At 43.6% G+C, this 26513-nt stretch overlaps 1 protein-coding gene across 1 annotated transcript in view; it reads left to right on the forward strand.

The window, feature by feature from the left end:
- The window catches only part of dst (dystonin), a 195410-nt gene that overhangs the window by 4345 nt on the left and 164552 nt on the right, over positions 1 to 26513 (forward strand). The window contains exon 4 of the mRNA XM_061227477.1: positions 7713 to 7926. Coding sequence (XP_061083461.1) covers positions 7713 to 7926 — 214 coding nt within the window. The remainder of the gene's footprint in view (positions 1 to 7712; positions 7927 to 26513) is intronic.

A 26513-nucleotide genomic window follows, 5' to 3' on the forward strand; every position in this document is an offset into this window, starting at 1 on the left:
CCAGCACTGGGGCTTGAACATTCCGGGTCCCAGTCAACCATCTTGGCAGTTCCACAGACACAGATCAAGCCTTGTTCTTGACTAAATTCAAATTTGAATGGAGTTTTTCTATACAAAACTCTGATTAAAAAATACATTCGTTTATTTTTCATTCATTATGAATTGGCATAAACAAATGTAGTTGTTAAGAGTTATTAATTTGAAAATACATGAACATGAACACGTAGCTGTGCAGATTAACTTCTCAGTAGTTAGTGAACAACAAAATTAGTTAACGGCAATTCATGTAAACCTATTGTTGCAGATACTACACTTATTGTAACAACTGGCCCTAAATGTTGTAAACAGAAATGAGTCATAGGCCAAAGTGCTTTGGGACTCACTGACAGCGTTATCATCTGGATGAGCTCCTCATGACATGCTCATGAACAGGCTTGTCCAGAGAGGGCTTGAGTGCTGTGGCTTCAATCCCTGTACAGGAAACCTTCCCTCAGGGTGGTTCCCCTGCACTGCCACCACTCGAGAACTGGAGGCAGCTAAAAACATCCTCTCCTCTTCCTGTTTCTTTGCAGAATTACAATTACAATTCATTTCCACCCAGTAATGACTAGCTAGAAAGATATACAATTCAATTTATTCTCGAGCACAGTACAAGGTACAGAACCTAAAAGCAGGTCATTAGGTAATTTGTTATTTGGCTGGTCAAATTAGTCATTTAAGTCATTTAATTCCTAGGTCGCCTTTACACTGCACTGCACTGTGGTGCTGCCCGTTGTGGGTATGTGTGTGTGTATTTATAACCTTTAAACTAAACTTAATCTATCCATAATCAATGGATGCCATTTTAGCTTCTAGAAATCAGTGCTTCTAATTAGCATGCGCAATGTAGACCTGGTATCAGTACTTGGAAGTTAAATCAATGAGAGGTGCTTGAAGCATAATCCAAATGTGTCCTTTTGCATTTCGCGATGGCAAAGGGTGTGTGGCTAGACTGGGTGGAGCTTAATCACAGTGGGGTGGCTGCTGATTGGGCGGTTGTCTCTGAGTGGGTGGAGCCAGGAGCAGCCAATCAGTTCACACATGCTTGATTTGAGTTTAATTTATTCCCGCGATAGTGTAACATGCTGCCTCCCAAAATATCTTTTGACCACATTCTGCTATTTTTCCTACTTTCCTACCTTTCATTTCTTGTCTAATAACTACGTAGGCGCTCATAGCCTGACAAGTAGTTGTGTACTTAGAATGTACTTTAGCTACTGTAGCAAAGCACTGTATGTTGAAAATATGTAAGCTTCTGTGACAGTTGAATTTCGGTAAAGAAATGATTAGCTTTCACCAATGATAATGCCTGTATACAACAGCTTGTACACAAGCATCATCTAATACAATTTAACCTGAGCATTTACTATTTAATCAATGTGTTCTTTTTTTAAAATTGATCCATTTTATGAGATATTTGAAAAACAGCAGCATTTTGAAGTTAGCATTTTGGAACACTCAAACAAAGGATTCCACACAGATGGTCTTTCCATGAACAGAGCACCGTGTCAAAGATTGCATACTCTAATATGCTTTTTTATGTTTTTTACAGTTTCAATGGTGGTTGAAGGAAAGGTTTAATCTGTTGTGCGCTGCTTTTTACACAGACAGTCAAGCCTTGTGTGTCTCAGCAGTACCTTCGGTGAGTCATCGAAAGTACTGATGAATTAAACTGCGGAGCGGATTGCCCTCACCTTTGGATAACGCCATTGTGTTTGTTCCTCTCCCTCTTGTCTTTCTCACTCAAACGGATGCTGCAGTATTGATATTTAACCACTAGAGGCACTAGTTCTTAAAATGACCAGCAGTGACGAAGCTTGTTTTATCCCTACCTGCAGATTCATGAGGTTCACTTTTGTATTCTAGATTAAACTGGGGTAGTGCTAAGAGGCTGAGTCAGAGTCAGCGAAGGTAGGAGGGAGAAATGAGAGCTAAACTGTGGCCTCATAGCTGCTTTCCAGCACAAAATTCAGTGATGATTTAATAACAACATCACATGTATGTCTATAAGGCAATAATGTAATTATTTTTAACAAAAAGAGATTGGGCAGAAGTTGATTGTTTAACCCCTACTGTGAGTATCACCCCCTTTTCTTAGCACAAGTCTGAAAATAATATACCCAAAATCAAATGGGTACTCTTCTTGAACCCTTTTGACTACATGTATAATCCTGGTCTCTTCTGAAAAGCATATGGCATATGTTTTCCAATAGTCAGAATTACTCTAAATATTACTAAACCAAAGTTACAGAAGCTCAAACAGTGGAAGTGGAAGTTTTGTTTCTCACTGAAAATATTCAAGTTTTGAGTGGATTCAGATTATTGTGGCTTTTTAGAATTAGAAACTATTATGCATTTGGTTCACTGGACCTTTCCGTGAAAAGGACACTGACATTAGCTTGATTTGTGTAGTCTGTGGATTTCCAAAATGCAGAGAAGATGAGGTTTCACTGTTTTAACGCTTTCAAACAATATATCCTGCATAGTGACTGAAAATTGCATTGTGAAAAAAGAAATTAATGCAAAAAAAACCCATGCAATATATATCTTGAAATATTCTGCATTAAGTAATGTTCAAAGATCTCCCTTTCCCCAAAAAAAATATTCACCGGTCTCATAAAACTCAATGAAGACACGTCTTAACCTTGTGAATGGTGAGCACAAAAAGTACTGACAATTGGGTGTGAATATTATATACCTATATTTTGTACTTTGTTTTTCTCTGAGCAATTGTATTATAAAAAAATGTAATATTCCCATTTTGTGCATACAGTACCTAAGTTTACATTTAGCTGTATTGTTACCTTCTTTGCTAATATTAACTAAGGGCGGGAGTTATTTTGTTGGGCATTCTTGTGCTCATACTAATGAGTTATGAGGTACTGTATCTGATTGTCTTAACGTGTTCATAAAGGCTCCGTGCTGCGTGTCATTATTTGTATAGCGCTCGATAAACAGGATGCAGACTAAGTGATTGTGCATGTGTGTGTGGGTGTCTCCGCGCGCGTATGTCTGTTTGTAAGTGTGTTTAGCTTTTCTGCCTCCTCCACCCTCCGTTCCCATGGCCTTGAACAGAAAACTCCACGTTATCAAACATACGACAGAACACAATGCATTTGTAGCCTCAGAGGTGACACGTTGTAACCGTTCTTTTTAGGTTTTAACACATTTTTTGTTCATGAGGCAGAAAGCGCCGCTTGAATTTTACGTTCTGAATTCCTCCCTTTACAAAGCTGTAGTATAACTTAGAACACATTTACCAGCCTTGAATCTGTGCCTTCCTCACCAGGACTGAGTTTCTGGGGGAGGCACACAGGGTAATAATTGTAGGTTTCTGGATTTACCAGATGGAGGCAAACTGGTTTGGGTTCCTTCTTTAGTACAACTGAAAGACATAAGGAAACAAAGCCATACATGTTAAAAACAGCAGTTTTTCTCCACACTCTCAGAAATAAAGGTGCCTAAAAAGGTTCAAATGCTTGTCATTGGGATGGTACCCTATAGATACATACAACTACTCTCCTAGCCAGCAATATCTAAATACTTTGTTCCTTTTTTGCTTGGAAAATCTACTCAGTTTTACCCAAAGAAAACATTACTGTACTTTCAGGGTATATTTGGGAAATTTGATCCTTGAAGAACAAAAATGTATCTCCAATGTCACTTTATTTCTGAGAGTGTGCCCTGGTCTATGAAAACTCCTATGCAACCCTTTTTTTCATCCTGTATGAGCAAGGAGTAAATTGGATTTGAGTAAGCTGTTAATGGGTCTTACTTTAACCACCTAGAATGGGTCTTTCATCATCCATCACATATTATGACGGCATGAAGCATGCATAACATCATCCCAGCAGAAATGTAATGCACAGGATATACACTGTTTTTTCTTCATTGGATTGTCAGTTCAATGGATGAGTGCAACGAGCCATTAGTGATGGATGCACATCATATCATGCTGTACGTCAGGTTCATCATATCTAGCCCTCGATTCCAAATCCAGCCCTGTTTTTCTTTGCTTCCGGGTAATTAACTGAACAGTTAGTGCTACTGATTGGCCAGTCTTCACACCTGACTCCCAGGTAAAGGAAGAGTGGAAAACCAGCAGTTCTCGGCCCTCGAGGACCTTGATTTGATGATCCCTGCTGTACATGGTGCCAGAAAACTGAGTAGAAAAAACACCATCGGTCCCCGCAAACAAATATGGATGGGAGCTGGTTCTACTGGTGCCAGAGGGGCTCGATTCTCTGTGAAACTAGGGAAACTGCAACGTTTGCAATCCTGTTTGCAGAAACCGGTGCCCAGTTCAACATATTAGCGTATGGCTTTACTTGGGCCCATGAAGTAAAGACCCTTTCAACACATTTGCTCTCAACTCATTCTGACTCAGTTTGAACCAGGATGTCTCAGAGGTTCTGAACCTCTTGTGGTGGAAATAAGTACTAATGAGTGCCATCTCGTATTGACAATGCCACTGTAGGTAGGTCAAATATGAAGAATGTGACCACAGCCAAGCCATTCTGCTCATGGACAGGACATCCTCCTGTCTAGTCTGTAAATGTAATTTTGCTTCAGGTGGGGGTTGTGGGTTTTTGAATAATTTGAATTGAATTTGAATTATGCTGTTATTTTGTTCAGATTTGCCCATATGTTTTTTATGGTTAGTATTTAACATAGGAGGCAGTGGGTGCCATATTTAATGGTTGAAAATGAGCATGTATTTATAGATCAGTTGAGGCCTTAAAAGCTGAGGCAAAGATATTGATCTTTCCGGTGAAAAATCCCTGCCTTGCTAATGGCGGAAATATAACAGTTGGTGCCTGGGAAACATAACATGATCCTTGCTTCACTGGCTGTCTAAGCAAGGACATGGCTTACTTACTTTTTACTGGAAAAAATGCCCTCAAAACCATAATGACAGTACATGCAGTGAATGTATGCAGTGTGGGCGAGGTTAAAAGCGGGTTGGGCCTCTGTACCCTTGAGCAAAGGCTTAACCACAATGGGTCCAGTCAAATCTGTCAAATTTATTATAATTCTGTGTTTAGGTTTATTTGACTATATTACTCTGTAGTATTTATGTTGTGACACATCCACTACATGGCTTCATTGCAAACATGCTCATACAATGAACTGCCACATGTATGTGTGTCAATCATATTTTAGTTTTCCTTTTGCACAAATATTATGAAAAAGGCAAAGCAGGGCTTTTTTTCACATTACCTGAAGTACAAATGGTTATTGTGTGTGAATAACCCTGAGAGACCCACCTCTGCAGCAGTGCAATGGAACTATGCCATGAAACTCTTGAAAATCCATGTATTCTATTATTTGTGTCTACACAAAGCACCTTGGACACTTAGCTAGTATATGTTATCCTGTAAATAGTGTCAAATTCTGTAACATTCTGGTTGTGGGTTTATGGGAGTAGCCTGTATCCTAGTGGCTAAGGTACATGACTGGGACCTGGACGGTTGGTGGTTCAAGCCCCAGTGTAGCCACAATAAGATCAGTGCAGCTGTTGGGGCCCTTAACACTTCATTGCTCCAGGGGAGATTGTCCACAGCTTAGTCTAATGAACTGTAAGTCACTTTGGATAAAAGTCTCTAAATAACTCATTATGAAGCTACTGTTATTATTACTGAAGCCTCGCTATCCTGTCCTTAGTTGCCTGTAGTGAAGATGCATTGCTCCTCCGCCACCTCTTTCAGGTCACTGGCAGCAGGTACAGGGACACTGAGGGGCTCTGTTCCTAGTTTTCCATCCTCACTTCTCCTGGGAGTCCTGTGTGAAGATGGTCTGGCCAATCAGTAGCATTGATTATAAGGTTGATTACCTGGGAGAGACAAAAACGAGGGCCGGATTTGGATTTGAGGGCTAGATTTGATGATCCCTGATGTAGGACAAAGCTAAATGTGTTCTCTGAGGAGCAATGCAGAAATAGTATATGCTTGCTGCTTCTATGTATTGCGTTGCAGTGTTAGCTATGGCTCCCTGGCTGAAGCAACATTGCAGATTCTACCAGTAATATCTTCAGCCGTGCCATCTGTAATTGTGGGCTCTTGCTGATAATTTGCAGTTGTAACACCACCCACACACACAATTAATTGGGGGTTGGAGTGGGTTAGAGGCACAAGTTTGACACCATTCCCTACATTCAGTGTTACCCTTGGGCATGATTGTCTGAGGAAATCATTGCCAGTGCTCACAACTCGTTTGTGCACAACAGTGTCATAGATCCCTCACTTGCTCCATATCATAGAACCCCCCATTGTCCATGCCTGACAGACGGTGAGAAATTGCGGGATGGACGTGCCCTCTGGCTGCAGGGTGCTGGGAGCCTGTCCAGCACTTTCGCCTCATTACTGAAGGAGCTCATTGTGCTCGTTCACAGGGAAAGAAGGCGAGGCTTTCGGTTAATTAGCCGAGCGGCACTCGCGGGCACGCGCGCCCCGGGGTTGCAATCGATATTTTTGTCTTTTGTTATTCCGGCACCTGCACCAGAGAATTCATACGTCACGGTGTTCGAATGCTCTCTGACCGCACCCAGCTACCAGACCCCGCCCTCCTTCCCCGATTGTCACAATTCAGGGTTACAGATTGCTTCTTCTTTACCTGACTGGTCACAGCCGCGCTTTTATAGGCTATTCGAACTGATTGACAAGTTTGTGTTTCCATGCCGACCAGCATGGGAACACAAGTACCATCTTACATGGGATTACAGAATGTTTGTTTTTAAATCATAGGACGCAATTAAAGACAGTCAATTGGTAAATATTGTCCAAATAAAAAAATTGCATTATAGCATGTATATGGTGCAATTCAAACAAGGGCTTGAACCACATAAATAATATTCAACGGTCTCATAGGCTAATCGTGTTTTCCAGACTCAACTAAAAAAAACCTGGTAGACAGAGGGAGAAAATAAATAAACAAACATCCGTCTCGCTCTCCCATAATATTTTGGAGACAAAGGAGGTCCGTGCAATAAGGCATCCCGGTTATGCGATTGGGTTTCCTTGTGCTGTCATAAGGCAGCGCTCGCGAGAGCGACGCAGTTAGACCACTGCGTAGGCTACACAGATTTATTGAAATAACCAGACTGCGCGGATCTAGTTTCCATCCGGTTTATTATTCCCGTATCATAGGAAGATGACGCGGTGATGTGCAACTGCCCGCGCGTCGCAGGCTGCTTTCTTTTGGATAATCTGTCACTTTCTGTGGGGATTTGACATCGTCTCGTGCTCGCAGTCAAAGGGGAGAACTCGTGCTGGCCATTGCCTTGACACCGAAGGGCGTGGCTGCACTGAACTTAACAAAAATGACACATCGCCACGGTACCTTTTTTTAAATTTCAGGATTTCTGTTTCCTCCAGTGCAGGCCATGTATACGGCGGTAAGTGTGCTGCTTGTCCTGGCGGGGGAGCCAAATACAATTGATTTCGCTTCTGGTTGCCTCATAGGTTTTGCTTTTTATTGAGGATCAGAGGACTGTGGGTCACTGTGGTTCCGCGAGGTTCAATGAACGTTTGTTTTGATGTCTGTGTCTGGTTTGAGCAGCGATGGTGAGAACAGCACCCGTGTGTTGTCCGCATGACTGACTGTGTTGATCTGTGTGTTGTCATGTTTTTGGTGAGAGTGAAGTCCCATGCTGTTCCTTTCTTTTGTCCCCGCAGAGCTCCGGGTCTGGGAACGCTTCTCTTCGCTGTTCCATGTCTTCATCTGCGGATTTTTCTGACGATGATGATTACAGTCTCAAATCTGGGTCGGTATCACCGGCGCCCGGGGACACGTTACCGTGGAACCTACCCCGACATGAGCGTTCAAAGCGAAAAATTCAGGGAGGATCCGTGCTGGATCCGGCCGAACGAGCCGTGCTCAGAATAGCTGGTAAGTGCTCAATATTCCGGTGATTGTCAGGAATGCTGTAGCCAAGTCACTGGCAGTAGACTAGGCAAAAAACATACCAGTGATAGGCTATCTCATATTGAATCCTACGTTTTAGATATGCTGTAGGAATATGTGTTTAAATGCTTTCGTCGCGTAGCTCAGGGTATATTGCGTTTGCAGATTGAAGTAAAAAAAAAAAAAACGATTTATAAAATTGGCATTTTCCATTTCACATATTTAATCGCTACCTTGAGGCACCCTGCCTGGGATCTGGGGGAGTGGCAAGTAATACAATGCTAAATTAGAGTTTGTAAATACTGAGAAATGACTACAAATGTAAAAATAGGGCTATGCCGAACTGTGAGCAAACAAACCAATTAGTGTAGGCTACCATATGCAAGCGCAGTACTAAACAACGAGTTATGGTGAAATTATCTCATCCTCTATTAGGAATTCCTATAAGTGTCGGTGCTGAGACTAATCACTTAGCAACGGTGTTTCATAAAAATACTGTGTATTAAACCATATCGCAATCAAATGTAGCCTACCAGAGTATGCATATACTGTATGTTTCGGTTTGGATATCCCAGGGGAAACCTGCGGAAATGTATGTAAACGGATACAGAGCCAAATGTGACGCGGTGGGTAAATAAAACTATCGGGGCAGCTTTTTTCTCGATAAACTAGGAGTACTTTACTTAAAACATATCCAAATATGAGAAATATAACCACCTGTGGACATATCATAAATTGATTAAATTTGCTGGAATAGCAAAGGGGTTTTCAAGCATCGTCTTGTCTCCAATTCCAACCACAATTGGCAATAGTTGTTAATTAGACACTTCTAATGTCGATTGAGTAATGGTACAGTAGTATAGGCTTTTAAGGACACTAATTCTGAGTGTCATAAATACGTCGGCTATCATATCTCGAAAATGTTATTCTGTCAGTTCAAGCAATACTTCAGTTATAGGCTATTATGTAGAATACCCTGAAGTGTTTTACGCAGATGGTAAACGTAAAGCTGTGTTGTTTTAAATGTGGAAAAATGATTGATTCACCAACAAAACCAGGTGTCTAACTGAACTTGACGACTGAGATAATGAGCTATTGTGAGCTGAACTTGTTTAATCTAAAGCAGGTTCTGTCATGCAGGACTGCCTAATAATAATGATGCTGCTTCCGGATGTACAATAGGTAGGCCACGATGTAGCTACATTAGCCTATTAATATGATTTTAATTTTATGGCAGTTGGCGTGTTGAATAATGCTTTAGACAGACAGTGGTTTGGGGTTAAGCTATTTTGCGTGAAATATGGAGACAGGTTTTCCTCTGGCAACACAATGAAACACATCCGGCGTTAGGACCTGGGCGAAAGTCTTCGACGATTACGACACTATTGGTTACCCGGTGGTCAAGTGGACGAGAAAGAGAACCATGCGTTTTAAATACAGCAAGCATCGGCATCCCCCTATGAAACCAGTAGGCTATGTGCAATGAAATTGGACTATTATAGCACTATACCTTTTCAATAGGCTTGCTAAATAATGTGAGGATAACAGAAACATATTTATTGTAACCTACCCATTTATTTTTACCCACTTTAATTCGGGTAACTGAAATGTAAAACAACTAGACAAACTTAAATTTGAGAGAAAAAATCCTAGCCAAATTAGATGTTGTGGTATCAGAAAATGATGATTATAGTGAGGTCACACCGCAGGGACATACATACAAATAGCCGAACGAAATAAACGTAGAGCCAGGTTGATAGTGACGCCCGTACCTCGCTGTGGGAATTGGTAACCGGCACAGTCGCATTAATGCGCTGGCATTACCGGAATGGATGTCATGGTGAACTACGCCGCTGCGGGAAGGGGAGCGTAGGGGAGAGAGCGAGAGCGGTGCATTAGTATTGCACAGACGCACTCGCTCGATATGGGATGGCATTCATTAGCTCCGGCTGCTCTTCCTCTTAAACCTAGTGCACAGCTGAGATTTTCTCATGAAAGCGGGGAGGAAGTTTCGTCTATTGGATGTTGATCAGTAGGGGAGGGGGAGAGGGGCGTTTCCTTTTATAGAATTAGGCGACTGATCACTTGGATCCTTGTGCTGCTCCCAACTGAAGGCTCCTCGCCCGAGCCGCCCGCGAATGTCCGGTCGTTCTGCCCCGTCATGGCTCGCTATAACACTAAGCCGGCTTCTTGTGTGCTTACGGACGAAAAGGAATACCTTCAAGCCTACGAAGATGTCCTGGAGCGATATAAAGGTAAAAGAAAATGCTAAGAGGGGCTCTTGAATTGGGACAGAGTAACGGTTTAAATAAAACGGGGAGAGCTTGCCCTAAATAGCCCAGGCACTCTCATAAACAAGTGTTTGTCAGTAGCCAGACTGCGACCGGGTTGTGTTACCTTGTTGAAATGTGGCATGCATTTGACGGTGTGTTTTGAGATAAAATATTTACAAAATATTATGGCTTGGTTTGTCAGCTTTAATTTATTAATAGATGTTGCTTGTTAATTTAGTCTACTGTTAACGGATCACCGCTGTCTGGAAGCATGTCACTTTATAGTTTTAGCTCAGCTACGGATGAGGGTAATAGACTAATCTGTCAATTACTGTCTTTTTTTCCCCAGAGTAGATTAATTTTTTTCAATGAGTACATTAGAGGCACACTCATATTTTGACGAGTGTGTTTGCCATCAGTTATTTATTTATTTAACGAGGTCTTAAATGCTCATCTTGAAATAGCAAATCAGAGGACATAATCCTAGATAGCCTAGATCATATTAAGAGTCGGGCTGACTGATTTAGCGTAATGATATGATTTGAGATTAGCCTAAAAACCAACATCAAATTTGACCTTTTCTAAACGCTCTATCAAAGCACGAGACATTAGCGTAATATGCCTATTCCAAACGATGCATAGAGTAGACTATATAATATGTCCTAAAATAATTATTATACCTGCTGACTCGAGCTCATAGCAAGTTTTAACAGTGCAACTGTAAAATCCAAGAACAAAACATCAGCCGGCCTCGGTTGACATCGGTCTCCAGTGCACACTTTCTCGCTAAATGGCAACATGGTGCTCCAGACTCACGTGGCCAAAATCCAATTCAGTGTTCACACATGCAGAATGCATTACATTTTTCCAACATCACTTCATCCGTCACGGTCTCTCCTTTTGTTGTGTGACATCAACGCTGGACGCGCCTAGCCTGTCCAGGTCTCCGTGGAAAAGCTGAAATTGAAGCGGAATGCTTATTCACACACAGCACAGCCGCCGCGATTTATTTCGACAAACAATGGCCACCGTACCCGCCCAGAGTGCAGGGTGTGGGAATGACCGTTGCGAGAGAAAAGGTCGTTAATGCAAGAGGAGAGAGACTGGGATTCAGAGGCTGCTGTCTCGCCCTAGTGTCCCCAGCTAGAGCACAAAATTAGATTTTCTCTCAGCTGTTGACTATCATAACAAACAGTCAGCTGTGCCAAAGCTTTCTTGGGGGTGATGGAATCATATGATGTGGCATCATTTGGAGCCTGAGTTTTTATTTCTAAAGGCAGACAAGTCTCTCGGCAGCTGACATATATGACATTATATTGAAATTATTATATTGCAGACACTCAATCCACACTACTAGACATGTTAGCCTCGTCTCAGGAACACAAATGTGAGATATCACCAAGAAAGCACACAAGGCCGCTTTTTGGAGCGTTATTGGGCACTCTCCTCAAAGACTGGATATTGCTGGGACATTGAAGCGAATTTGACATTTGTAAGCTTACGAAAATGTAACTCATTAATGCAATTACTAGCCTTTAAGGTCAGCTGTTGCCTGGAAGTGCTGATCTGAGTTGCAAGCGTTTGACATCACTGCTGAGAATCTTCAAGCCCTTTCGTTAGTAAAACTTTAATGAAATAAAGCGGAAACTAGAGTAATGTGTAGAAAATTAACTTCTTGCCGTGATGCCAGAAAGAAGGTAGGATACAGCAAAAATAATAGTGTCGTGATTGACAAAAGGGTCTAACCCAGTGGTTCTTAACCTTATTGGAGGTACTGAACCCTGCAAGCTTCATCAGTGCATTCACCGAACCCTTCGTAATTGGAAAAATAAAATATGATTTCTTCAAAACATAGGTATATATTTTATTGGAAAATAAAATATATACCTATGCTTTTATCGAACCCAGGTTAAGAACCACTGGTCTAACCTTATTAGCCCTATAGGCCTAATTTTGGATGTTAATGTTGCTGTCAGTCATCTTTAATAACTAAAGAAGATGAACTCTGTGATGCATGAGATTGAGTGTCGATGTAATGTCCTATTTGACTGAAACGCAGGGAAGAGAGGTTTTGGCCCCTGGCTAAAATGCCCATTGTTTTCCACGTTATGTCATGCAGTTGCGATGGTTGGCATGAGCTGTCAGAATTAGTCACATCTTGTGATTGCTGAGTCTCCCTGCAGATGAGAATCTCGCCCGTTTTACTGTTTGTGAATCCGACTTCTTTGCTGTTTGTGAATCTGACTCGTTTGCCGTTTGTGAATCTTTTTGCTGTTTGTGGTCCGAACGTCAGTGTAAATTCTTCCAGTTCTGCTTAAAATAATGATGTGCTCTTAAATGAGTGTGAACGTATTGGCAAAAGGAACATCTCTGTAAAAAATGAAATGTAGGTCAGTGTTGGTATGGGGTCAGTTTAGAGCAGAAATGATAGAATAAGGACATTATATTCAGATTCATGCTGAATGCCTCACTGTGTTAGGGCAGGCAATGGAAATTAGGGAAGACATTATACAATGAGATACAGAGCAGCTCTTCATAAAATGTACAAAAGTCATTTATCTACTGCATTGTGGACTGATGAATATTTGAACATATAAGCTTGGTAGGTTTATTATTATGTTTATTATTATTTTTAATGCAAACAAACAAAAGCAGTTGTTAATTGCCGAAGGTTGTTGTTTTCTCTTGTTTTGCAAGCATGAGGAGCACAGTTATTTAAAAATGTGCAGTTTGGATGTTTGCAGAAAGAGCTCTTTGATTGGTGGCGTTTGAGGCTGTAGGGGATTCTAATAATGGCATGATGTGGTGTGAGGTTTAGCCTGTGTCATTTTCTGAAGTGTTCCCTACAAGAACCCTTGTCTTGTGTTGGTTGGAAAACAACCCTTTTCATATTTTGTAATGTTAGGTTGACTAAAAACCCAATAACTTAACTTAACGGTCTGTACCCCTGCATTCCAGCATTTCTCAGAGCTGAATTGTTTGAGAAGAATATGTTATATGTGTTGCATTCAATTATTAATTTAAAACCGTTCTATTGACTGGAGCTGGTGAATTAGGGTGTGGCTCAATTTCTCCCCCAGTATTGGCATGGATCGCTCACATTCTGGAGATTTCCAAGATATTATTTTGGTTTTAGTGTGTATTTTTGATTGGCCCTGGCAGGCTATTGGGTGCAATGAAGGATATTTTAGATGCTTACCAAAGTATCTGCCCTGCACGCTTTATAATGGCTGTCATTGTGGCATTTGTCAGTAAAGGGCCATTAGTGAGCTTGTAATGTAACTGCAACATGGGAATACACCTCCACAGGGCATCCTACACGGACAGTTTACTTAATGCAGTAAATAAGAGGATTACGAGCAGCTGTGATGTACAGATCCAGCAGATTCAGGGGAATGTGACAGCCCTAGGTATACATTAACATCCTAATCTCTTTGACTGATATAGAAGTGGCATTCACGGGCGTGCAGGAATGCTGAAAAGATACAGGTGAGGCCATGGGGTCAGCATTGATTACCTGCCTGTGACAGGCGTGCGCTGTGCAATGTACCGTTTACACGGTGAAATGTCCAGGGTTATATATCATAAGGACCCTCTTTGAGTTGAGTTAACGCTGAATAATTTACTCTGTTCTCTGCGCTTTGTGAGCTGAGCGCTTGTGAGCAGTTTGTGTCGAGGCAGGACACAGGAGCCCCACCCCAGCTTTCCCTCTCCAACCAACCGCTCCAGTGAGTGTGTGAGTGTGGTCTGGTGCCCAGGGGAGAGTGTAATGCAGAAAGCTGATCTACACACATATCTGATGGAATAGTGACCATATGTGTTTCCATATAATTTCCCCCCCCCCCCACTCGTAGCCAGGCGTTGGCCGGTCGTAACGGTCGGGTCCTAACGGTCGGGTTCTAACGAGAGGCAGCCTCGTGCTTTTTTCGAACGATGCCACGCCCGTTTCTCCGTTCTCCGCATCTGAGGGCTGGGAGACGCAGAAGGGGCGGGCTGACACGGACGGGGGAAAAGGCCGAATTGTCCTGCTGCTGAAGCATTCCTGAAACGGGTCTGCAGAACTGACTGCTGGGAAATCCTCAAACAGCGGAGCAGCTGTTTCCAGACAAAAGGAGCTTCAGACGGCGAGTCCCTCTCCGACTGTTTTCTCCTCCCCCAAAAAAAGACTCCTCCAAGTGTGGAGGATTTCCCGCCTCCGCACTGGGACAGAGAATGTTCCGGTTCACTCTGGCCTTTCTCACAAAGGGAGCTACTGAGGCCAGTGGCCTGCAGGTCTAACCATGGCGTGGGGATTGAGCTGTGGGCCTGGCCCCAGGGACCACATGACAGGGCCTCTGTTTGAGGGATGACAGTGTCTTAGCTCCTGCCCTTGCAGTGTCTGAGTCGGGCACCGGTGAGATTTGTTCCAGGCGCTGGGTGAACCCCAGCCCTCTCAGACTCAAGGCCCTGTCTATGGACCTGATTGGGTTACTGCGGAGACCCTGGTCTCCAGTGGACATGATTGGCTTGCTGAGCTGAAGACCCTGGTCTGTCACTGTTTCTCTGTGCTAACTCTCAATCAAGTCCAACTTCTGTGGTGGATTCATGTACTGCTCCTGAATTTCTGCACCATGTAGGACTGTCTCAGTGCATGGAAGCTAGATTCCATTTATTATTTTTAGACGGATCCCTTAGATTGCCTATTGCACATGACTCAAATCATGCAACTCCAATTTGCCTGCAGACAGGATTTCCCATAGGGTCGTGGGTATTTACCATTTCAAACAATGGCTTACATGGTCACAGATCTCTGTAAACATGAACTCCGTGGAAAAGGGGCCGCCGTGAATAAGGAGACTGAATTTGAGGCTTCCTGCACTGCATCATTTCCAAAGCTGTCTATTTAAACACATCTAAACAACAATACCTTACCAAGTAGGTGTTCCGGCTAATTACATACCAGACAGGGAGTTCTTGGTTGGGTGTACAAATTCTGCTAATCTTCACAGCTGTGCTTTCTTAGACCACCGGATTAAACCGGTTTCCATCCGTTTTAATTTTTTTTTTGAAGAAGTACAACCCCTACTTTGGCACCTATGTGGAGTCTGGGGGGGAACAAAAGCTCTTTAAGAGCATGTCCCTCTCACGGCATCCTAGACGCGTACAATGGCCACGTCGGAGCAGCCCATGGGATCGCAGGTTTCTGGCACGGCCCCCCGAGTGATAAACAACGTAGGTTACCCACTGGGGTTTTTCTGAAACACCCGAGAAGCCCCTACTTACACAGCCAGACATTTAGTATTGGGAGGGCGTGTGCCCCTCATTTCTCTCTCGACACGATGGTCAATCCCCCAGGAAAGGCATCGCGCTTGAAGAGTGCCTTTCGTTTGTTTGCAAGCAGGAGCTGGAAGAAAACTAGGCTTGTTGCTTGTTGAACTGTAACTGCAATTTCTGTTTAGGCCAGGGGTTCCCAAAACTCTCAGAAGTAACGTGAAAGTACAGTCATGTTCTCTTTGTGTACAAATGAGTATGTGTTCCAAGTAAAAAAGGTACAAATCAATTATATATTGCTGGCTAGAGGTACACTTTTATGTACCTATAGGGTACTGCCCCAGCAACAAGCATTTGTACCTTTTTAGGCATCTCACGTACCTTTATTTCTGAGAATGAAACTGTGGGTCATGACTGCCTGATTTGACTATTGGGACACCTGAAAATGTTGTAATTTTTTTGTTCGTCTCTTTAAAATATGTGAACATAGGCGATTACATGTCGAACATCACAACAACACAACTATAATACGGTGATGAAGCACGAGACATTGTGGAGTTTCATCAGTATAGTCAAATGGTGTTGGGTGGGGGTGGGGTGTCCTAATCAAGGGATTTTCTTTCCGTGAGAACATGTTTGAGAATTCATGAATTCATTGCATCTATACAATAATCTATGAAAAAATAAAATAAAATGAAACTGCAATTACACGTATTTAGAATCATTATTTTTGTTGATATAACAGAGCAGCATTTCTTTCCTTTGTTGCAGATGTCGGCCATATTTAGCATCTGCCAGCATACCTCTGGAACCACGTCAGCATAATAAAATATGTCTCCTCAGTAGTGCCCAGAGCAGGGCCAGTGCATGGTTTTATTAATGTAGATGGCACAATTCCTTCTGTTTATTTGTTGTCTTTCCAGTTTTGAGAAACTGGCAGACTGAATCTTTGATGCCCAGTTATTGAGTAATAGCATTAGCCTTACTTTTTTCTCTCTCCACCCCCCCCCCCCCGTCTGTAGTGTTGTGGCGTGCTAGGCCTAGCTTTCCAGAATCGGCCTATTTACAGCTCTGCTGTTAGCATGCTACAGAGTCACACTGGCTCTTGTAAAGACTGTGCTGATCGGATCATTGTCCAAAATTAAATGTGACCGGTCTTGCCAAGGAATTGGCTGGAGAGGGTAAGGGGCTAGTATTAGGGTTAGGGCTATTGTTAGGGGTTAGGGGTTCGTGTTAGGGTTAGGTTTAGGCAATAGGGTTAATGTTAGTGGTTGGGGTTAGGGGTTAGTGTTAGTGTTAGTGGTTATGGTTAGGGGGTTAGTGGTTATGGTTAGGGGTTAGTGTTATGGTTACAGTTAGGGGTTAGGGTTGGTTGAATGACTGGTCTAGGGTCCTGTATTCCCCTGCAATGGTTTGAAATGTGTGTGTGTGTGTGTGTGTGTGTGTGAGCACATGGCGCATGAGGCTTTATAAGTGCTCTGAGTATGAGTTTCTGATGAAGTGCTGTGGATGAATCAATGGATGCGCCCAATGATTCACACTTTATGCCCAACCTGACTGTCCTGATGGTTTTGTGGTTTTCTGTCTGTACTCTTGACAAAATTACCAGAATGACTCATGACAAAATGATAGCCATTGTTTCTTCAACAACTCATTTTTTGCTATAATATTGTGGTAAAAATCAAAGGAAGAAATATGTCTGTGGTTTTGGTTAGCGTACTGAGGGTTTTAGTCCTGATGTCCGAAGGCCTTTCGTCACTGTTATGCTTGTTTTTCCAACCACAGATGAGCTGCAGTTACCTGCAGGGGTTCTCTGGCTGGATTTTGATCTGTTGTAGTGGGTATGTTGATGAGTAACAGCCTCAGTTATTGCTCTATGCAAAGATAACACAGAACTGGTATATTATTCATATACTTTGTATATACAAGGTTACTGAAGCCCTGCTAGATTTAATGAAAGGTGCTTTATTAATAATAATAATTACGATAATGATAATAGTAATAGTTGTAATAATAATAATAATCACACAGAGTGTGAAACTAAATGCTCCTGATTAATTTCCCCAAGCAGCTGTATGGAGTTGAACTTCAGTTGTGCAGATATGTGATGATAATAATAATAATAATAATAATAATAAAAATAACAGTGAATACTACTAATACTATTATTAACAGTGAATAACTGTGTCAATGTTACTGTTCTCTTCATTGTTTGAGAATCATTGTCTGAATGTAAAGGAGCCAGATCTCCACCCTCATCCCTCTCCCTGTCTCCCCTGGGCCACTGTGTGCTCTCAGTCTCACCTGCATCAGCACAGACAGCACTGTCTCCCCTGGTCCACTGTGTGCTCTCAGTCACACCTGCATCAGCACAGACAGCACTGTCTCCCCTGGGCCACTGTGTGCTCTCAGTCTCACCTGCATCGGCACAGACAGCACTGTCTCCCCTGGGCCACTGTGTGCTCTCAGTCTCACCAGCATCGGCACAGACAGCACTGTCTCCCCTGGGCCACTGTGTGCTCTCAGTCTCACCTGCATCAGCACAGACAGCACTGTCTCCCCTGGGCCACTGTGTGCTCTCAGTCTCACCTGCATCAGCACAGACAGCACTGTCTCCCCTGGGCCACTGTGTGCTCTCAGTCTCACCTGCATCAGCACAGACAGCACTGTCTCCCCTGGGCCACTGTGTGCTCTCAGTCTCACCTGCATCAGCACAGACAGCACTGTCTCCCCCGGGCCCCTGTGTGCTCTCAGTCTCACCTGCATCAGCACAGACAGCACTGTCTCCCCTGGGCCACTGTGTGTTCTCAGTCTCACCTGCATCAGCACAGACAGTACTGTCTCCCCTGGGCCACTGTGTGCTCTCAGTCTCACCTGCATCAGCACAGACAGCACTGTCTCCCCTGGGCCACTGTGTGCTCTCGGTCTCACCAGCATCAGCACAGACAGCACTGTCTCCCCTGGGCCACTGTGTGCTCTCGGTCTCACCAGCATCAGCACAGACAGCACTGTCTCCCCTGGGCCACTGTGTGTTCTCAGTCTCACCAGCATCAGCACAGACAGCACTGTCTCCCCTGGGCCACTGTGTGCTCTCAGTCTCACCAGCATCAGTGCAGACAGTACTGTCTCTGAGTGACTCAGCATTGCTTCCTCTGTACGGATAAGCTGCCGTAGTGAGGTCTGATAAGTACTGGTGCTCAGTGGGTTCGGCTTGATGGACAGACCGGATGTTACTTTAATATTTTAAACCCTGGAGCCGGAAGTCTGTATTGTGTGTTCTCAGGCTGTGTTCAGATACACTATCTAGTACACTATTTAGGGGATCGGCCATTTCTGAATTTACAGAATCAAATTTGACACCCTAACTAACTCGCTCAATATTCCCCACAACGCACCGCAACATGTAGGGTACAAACGATGTACAGACAATATACACTACACTAATGTACGTCACCGGAGAGATTTAGCGATGGTTGAGCCTGCTGCCCTCGTCTACAAATGTAAGGCTGCCAGAACATGCTCACGCTTTTGTTTTATTGTTTATTGGTTATTAATCATGGATAAATAATGAATACAAGTACACAACGATCCAAAAAAAAAAAAAGACTGTTTCTTGCTTGCAAACCAAGCTGCTGACAGCTGTCATGCACGCTTTGTGCTTTTCTTGAGTAACCTGCTCAGAATCCACAGTGTGACATCATCTCCTCTTTTCACCACTCACAGATGGAAAATGATTTTTCACTGTACCGTGAACCAAAATAAAATTATACTGAAACCTCATTTAAGGTGAAACCACAAACTGAAACTAAACCCACAGGCAAACAAAACTGGTTTTATAACTGGTAAGGTTGTCCACCAGTCCATGTTTGGCACCCATAAGGTTACTTCACACAACTTATCTTATTTTGATCCTGTTCGCCCACAGTGTGGTTATAAGGGATAAAGTCTGCTGGTAACTATCTGAGAAATTCATTAGAAATGAGCAGCACATGGATGAAAGTATTGCTTTGGGAATAAAGTTTTATTCAGCATCTCCGCAAAGCCTTACCGACTTTTAATAAGTAAAATTCACTGTCAGCAAATCCTCTATCATGGCACTTGCAGTCCTTTTAACCAACCGTTTCAGGCTTCTGTTCACTAAATTATTAGTTGCTTAAGAAGTATATTTCTATTTTTTTTTTGGTCAGTCTTTTTTAGTCAGTAACGAGCTATAAAAGCGGCATGGGCGTTTTGATGTATCGTCCGGCTTTTTCGATTACAGTGAGACTCGGCGGTCGACATGTTTTCCACATTATGTGCTCTTTATTGGCGCCTGTGCTGTAGCCCTGGGAGACGTGCGCCGCTGTGTGTAATGGGTCTGTCCCCCCGCGGAAACCCTCACTCCCTCGCTCTAAATGGGGTGGGGGGGGGGGGTTTGGGCCCCCGAGGACCCCACCTCTGTCTGTTCCAGCTGTCTGAACGTCCGGTCAATACTACTTTAGCCTCCCACTGAGATCTTGATAGCTGTAATGAAGGGGGGGTGGGGTGGGGTTTGGATGGGGGCGGGGGGCTTAAATGGATGTCAGTCTTAATAAAGAATGGCACTCACTAGGGAGGGTAAAACACAGCCATGGGCGTGGGCCAGTAGCTTATTCAATGGTAGCGCTCTGTGTTTGCAGGACTGGGTACAGTCTGTCCTGTGTATGGCCACTCGCAGTGCGTAGGTGTGTGTGAGCACTGATAGCATGTTTCTGTGTGTGCAGTGGTGTGTAGCCATCTCACTCCACAGTCTTCCAGCTGAGCTGTGCAGCCTTCACGACTGCGGACTGCGCTTCTTCCCCGGACTGTAGGGGGCGCTGTCAACCACTGCAGCACATCGGCTGACAAGCGAAGCCCTCTCTCCTTGGGTGGTGCTGCTGTATGACGGGTGATGCATCACCTGTGAGGGCTATGTCCATAGAACAGCCGTAAGCTTTACTTGGACAGAACACTTCTGCTCCAGTCCAGATTAGCGCTTTGAATACAGGCTTCCCACCTCTCCCGGAATTTGTTCCCTTGCACCTGGAAAATCAGCGATGTGCAATACGGGCAAAAGTGAAGTTTAGAAATTCACATTATCCTGTCACAAATGGACAAATGGATTGACGTACACAACACGCAAATCGGAACCAAAAAGTTTGGGGAAGTCCCCGCAACATGGCAGGGAAATAGTGGGGGATCCCCTGACCCCTGGTTACGTAATTTTTCCAAGGACTGTTAATGTGCTACATCTTCACTTGGCTGATGTTGCGTACAACCTGTGGTCTGCTTGTCTCTGTCCCTGTCCCTGGCTGTGTTTATTGTGTGTGAGGATTTAAGGATTGAGAATGGTGAGTGGTGATAATCACACATTACTCCTGTAAATATCGCCTTTGGAGCACAGCCCCGCTAACGGGGCTACGTCGAGCAGCACCACTTTAGCCTCTCATTTCACTGGGCATGTTGCAGTCATTTGCAGCAGGCTTAATATTACCTAGTGAGGCCCCAGAAAAACAATGACCAAAATAGGGAAAGTGGAAATGAAAATAAAAAGGTGAATGAAAAAGAAATGCCCAGAAGAGCCACAGTACTGTGTATGTGTGTATGTGTGTATGTGTGTGTGTGAGAGTGTGAGAGTGTGAGAGTGTGTGAGAGTCTGTCTGTCGGTCTGTAGGGGTACCACAAGCTGACTCCTGTTCTTCAGTGATACCACTGTGATATTCCTGTTGATTGGAGCTCCATATGTGAAGGTGACACAGTCGTTCTGAGCTCCTCGTGTCCTGCCTGTTGTCTCATGTTGTGATGAGTTAGCTCTTTAATTGGCAGCGAATGTGCAGAGCTGCGTTTCCATGGAATGGTTACAGTACAGTCCAGTTAAACTTAATCAGCAAAAACAGTTATCTGGAAATTGTATATAGTTAATATCTTGTTATCTATACTCTATACTCCCTATAAAACACCTTTTCCCTGGTGTGCTGCTATAAACTGTCTCTGCTTGCTATGAACTTAGTACGGCTGATTGGTATCTCTGAATACAACTACAACAATTTGTCTACATAATTTTCATACGGACACTGGGAGGCTGATGATACGGACACGCTGTTCTTCGTTCTTTGAGACTTCTGTTCCGGCCCTGCGTGATTATCCATCGCACGGAAGCCACTTAATAGCTCCCTACACTGGAATACCTAATGGCATTTCACTTCCGAAATGGACTGCTGTACCCTTTGATTTCTCAGGTACTGTTGATTCAGCGCATTTGCATTGTGCTTTGCATTGCTTTGCATTATGGTCATCTACTCGTGGTCCCTGTTTGTTGTGGTTCGATAGGTCTATTATCTGTAGCTGTCCAGTGTTTATGTGGGTTTTAGTTCATTCGCTTTTGTGAAACTTCTCTTCGAGTGGCCACACCTCTCTGTCAAACTGACAAAGAGCGTTGTGTATCTTTTGAACTTCAGCTGTGAATGCATTGAGTGATTCATAAAGAACTCATGGAATTCATTGTGGAGAGGGATGTGGTGCAGGGCAACAGGGCTGAGCGTTGAGACACGGTGCGTTGGGTAATGAGCCGGTGAAGTGTGCTTGCCTTGTCATTTACGTGCGAGAACTCATTTCTCGACTCATATTCTTTCCCTTTTATGAGCCCATGGGTGGGACTAGTGTTCCAGGTTTGCATTGTGATTTCTGATGGTAGAACCCACTCCAAACGTGTTAATGCCTTGCAGAAAAAGAACAATCTAGAACCCGAGGCATCCTGTTTGGCCTGACAATGTGTTTCACATATATACCTTAACCATTAAATCAATTTTCCAGGTTTTGAGAAATCGAGTGTGTTTTTATCATAATAACGCCATAATTACGCCTTGTTTTCCCTCCAGCTGCACAGGAGTCATGTCTTTATTGTCCCGCGGTCTACACCGATATTAAGCTGTTTACTGGATTGTTGAAATAAAAAAGAAATAATTGCTTTTCAGCATCTCCAGAGAAGGTTTTTAACAGTATAATGGCCTCACAGGACATTGGAAGGCTGCTATGAGGCTTCTTATGTTCAAGTACCACTGCTTTATTGCCCATATTTTTACAGTACAGCAAAGAGCACTACCAGTGTTTTTCAAGTTGGCAGTGCCATTAGGGAGTGTATATCTCTGTACAGAGTACACAAGGAAGGCCTTTACATTATTAAATCACCATAGATATTCCTTTGTACTGCACTTGATTAAAGGAGCGGTGTTACCATAGATATAGGCTTCATTGCTAGACTGCACCCCCTTGATGAAGCTGTTTAATTAACCCTAACAGTTGCCGAGTCATCTGGGCCCTCAAACCCTCAAACCCACGTCTCTCTCTGACCTTTGCCCTCATTAGTTCGGTCTGTGATGTCAGCCCGGTGATATTTCGTCCTCCGGGGGCCGGCTGTTCGGTCACCGTAGCAGATTTGAATCTGTCCTTGGTTACTGCCCTGCTTCTGGCTCGGTTCTATCCGTAGGCGCTGCGGGGAGCGGGGAACGGGGAGCATATCAGGGGGATTTACGGCTCCAGCCTCCTGCCCTCCATCTCGGACACTTTAATTTGACTCTCCGGAGAGCAGAGCGAGACGCGCCCCGCCCTGCGTGTGTTTGTGTCTCTTCCTGTGTGAAGAGATGCTGAAAGCGTTTGTGCGTTCCGCACGGCTGCCGGGCGCTGATATCTGATCGCATCCTGCTATTTTTATTGTTCTCATTCCTGCGCTTTCAGCGAGGGGTGTGGTAGTCCATACCATTTCGTATTTGTCTTTCTTTTAATGAACTTGGGTCCTGAACAGTGACAAGATACCATTAGTTAGCCTACATTCTGTAAGCAAAACTAGGTCTATGCATTGGTTGTGGTACATATAATGGAACGAAGAAACATTAAATAACAGCTTAACTTAGGGATGTGAGATCCTAATCATTTTGGCAAAATTGTAGATGATGTCATCTGGGGGTGTGGGTGGGGTGGAGATTCAGTGAATGTGAGTATTATTTGCATGGCGTGTACTGCTGGACAGATACAGTGTGGCTTAGCGTTTCTGTATCTGGGCTTGGCACTTTACAGCTTGTAGTTTTACGTAACTATTGTGAAGCATTTTCTAAACTTCACGGACGTCCTATAGCTTAATTAATTGGTAAGCGGAAGTTCTGTGAATAATGCAGGGAGGTTATTTGAATTGTGTTTCAGTGCTGGATGAAACAGCCCTGGACCAATGAGCAAGCAATATTAGATTCTCACAGTGTTTTCATGCTTTTGATGCGTTTAACACACAGTATGTAATCTTTTTCCATTGTTTAAGCCTGTGTGGAAGGTTTGAGTTCATGGCTGTGCGGTCGGTCTGAGTATGAAAGTGAGAAATGTCTTTGAGGAGGACAGTCCTCATCTTTGTGTTTTAGCGTTGCCCTCTCTCTCTCGCCCACGTCCGGCCTTTGCCGTTTCACACATTACCCATGATCCTCAGAGGCTGGCATGTTGAACGCGGCTCCCTGGCCCACCCAGTCTGCAGGCTCCGCCCACCGTTGACTCTCCCGGCCCACAAAAGGCACATTGTGTGTGACTGCCCCCCCCGCACACAGACATCCTCCACCCCCCCACGCGGCCAGCGATCGGGCAGGGAAAGTGCCACTCTGCCAGGGTGCGGGGTGAAGCCCTTTGTCTGTAATCCGTGGGCGGGGCCAGGAGAGATGTGTGTTTGTGGCAGTGGGACAGCTAGCCTGAAACCTCAGCTGCCTGCTCTCTCAGCAGGGGCTATTAAATTAATCACCCCCACCCTGCTGGCAGTGCCCGCTACAGTGGACATGCAAGTCATACGCCAAAGGAGAGAGGGAGAGAGGGAGAGAGGCAGTGTATGAGAAAAACAGGATAAATATCTACAGAGAGGAAAAGTGAGATACAAAGACAGATACAGAGGAGAGAAATCGGGTCGAAAGACTTGGGATGATGAGAGTGAGATGCTGGGATCAACAGTAAAAATTTCAATTATGATAGACCGATAAGAGAGAGTGAGGGAGGGGTGATCACATCATGGTTTGAAATTTTGTTGTTTTACTCTATTACTGGACTGATTTAGGCGGAGGCATTAGAAATATATTTACAGTATGTGTGTGTGTTTCTGTGAGTGTATCATTGGTTTTTAAAAGTAAAACAAAAAAAATGTAGGTTTCACTTTGAGGGAAATGCTGGATCTTCTCGCTATTTTGCAGTAGATCAGTTCTCCAGATCAGCTCTCTAAGGCATCAGTATGGTCACAACAGCTGTAAGGAGGGTCACCTGTCCATCACTTGGTTGTGTCCAGGGTGATGCATGTGTGGTCGCCAGGATAACACAGGGTCTGTCAGGTCTGATTTCTTCGCCATTCTTTTGATCCATTGAATTATGATCTGATATCAGGTGTTTCAGGCACATGTTTAATACAGCGTATGAATGATTGTGCACTGACTCGAGCTGTCAGCCATACACAGTTCAGTGTGCCAGTGAGTTCCTCTCTACAGAGTGGCGAGAGCTATTTTGGTCTGTCAGATTCCAGCAGCAGCCCCTAGACCTCATGTGTCATCTAGGTTAGCACTTTTCTGCCCATGTCATCCTGCCCGGCTGGTCTCCAGCCTTAACTTTTCAAGGTGTGAGATCACAAATGTGTGATTAGAGTGTTCTTCTGAGTGTTTCAATCTTTCAATTAGACTTAAAATATTCATTGCATTTTTGCTAAATTTGCTTTATGAGACAGTTTGACTAATTTCAAAATTTGCCAATGGGGTAAGAAAATCCCCAAAGAGTAAGTTCAAATAAGCGAATATTTTCCTGAGAGACAATAATATGATTTAAAGTCTCCATACAAGACTAGAATACCTTTTTCAGTGCATTCTTATGGTGATGTAACAAACACGACTGGTAATTGTAATCAATTGAGTTCTAGAGCGCTGGCACCGACTGAAACATTTCAAAAAACCTTCTCTTCAAAGGGACAAGCCAGTGAATATGTTTCACTGTGAGGGTGTTTAGAACTGGCTGAACCTCAGGACTAAGAATCAAATTAGCATGGTTTTGAGAAAGTTACAGTAGTTCTAGTGTATGTTCAGGTCTTCCTCGAATCCTTCAGACCAGGCACAGCTTCAGTGTATACCTGGAGCCAAACATATCTTATGGAAGCTGGTTTCATATCTCCAGTTGTCAGAGATTAAACCAGCAGAAATCCAAGGCTAAAAATGTCCAGAAAAAAATAATTGACTCTATAATGATAATACCCTGTATTTCCCTGTGCTCAGCATTTGGAATTGCAAACGTAGAGCTCTATTTACCATTTTAAAGAGGTTAAAAGTTCACCGTGCCCAAATATGATTTGGCCAGTTCTTTGAACTGTGTTTCTGCACTATTGGTTAAGGCTGTTGAGAAGGCCACTTGCTGTTTATTTTGAAAATGTCATCTGATTATCCAGCCTTTCAATCATGTAAATGGACTGAAGTTGTACCTGTGGTTTAAACCCTTTTCTTATGCTTAAAGCCTTTAGTTGTGTAACTGGATCAATTATGATTGGCAAATCGGAAAGTTAGCGCTGTTTAGAGGACTAAGCTATTGATGAATCCCTACAGACAGATGAGGCGGCTATTCAGGACTGATATGCTGTGTGTGTGAAATACTGGTGGCAGGCGAGTGTTGAAAGTCCCTCTGTGCTTTACATCTCTGAGCTCAAATCTCTGCTAGCCCCTCTTCCACTGACCACTGCTAAATATACTCTACACTCTCAATCCTTTGAATGAATTTTTGTCTGCAATTTGAGCCTATTGTTCATTTGTTTTGTGTGTGTGTGTGTATGTGTGTGCACATACGCTTATGTTTGCCTATGCATATGCTTGTTGGTGTGTGTGTGTGTGTGTGTGTGTGTGTGTGTGTGCAGTAGAGGGTGAATGTTTCACTGTACATGTTACATAATGGTGCGGGCCAGGAGCCTCCTAGACATCAGTGGAAAGACGGTTTAGCAGTGAGGTGAGGAATCATGGGTATGAGGGTGGGGTGGAGCAGAGAAGCATGGGTATGTGAGTTGGGTGG

The sequence above is a fragment of the Conger conger genome, chromosome 18, assembly GCF_963514075.1.
Source record: "Conger conger chromosome 18, fConCon1.1, whole genome shotgun sequence".
Taxonomy (NCBI): domain Eukaryota; kingdom Metazoa; phylum Chordata; class Actinopteri; order Anguilliformes; family Congridae; genus Conger; species Conger conger.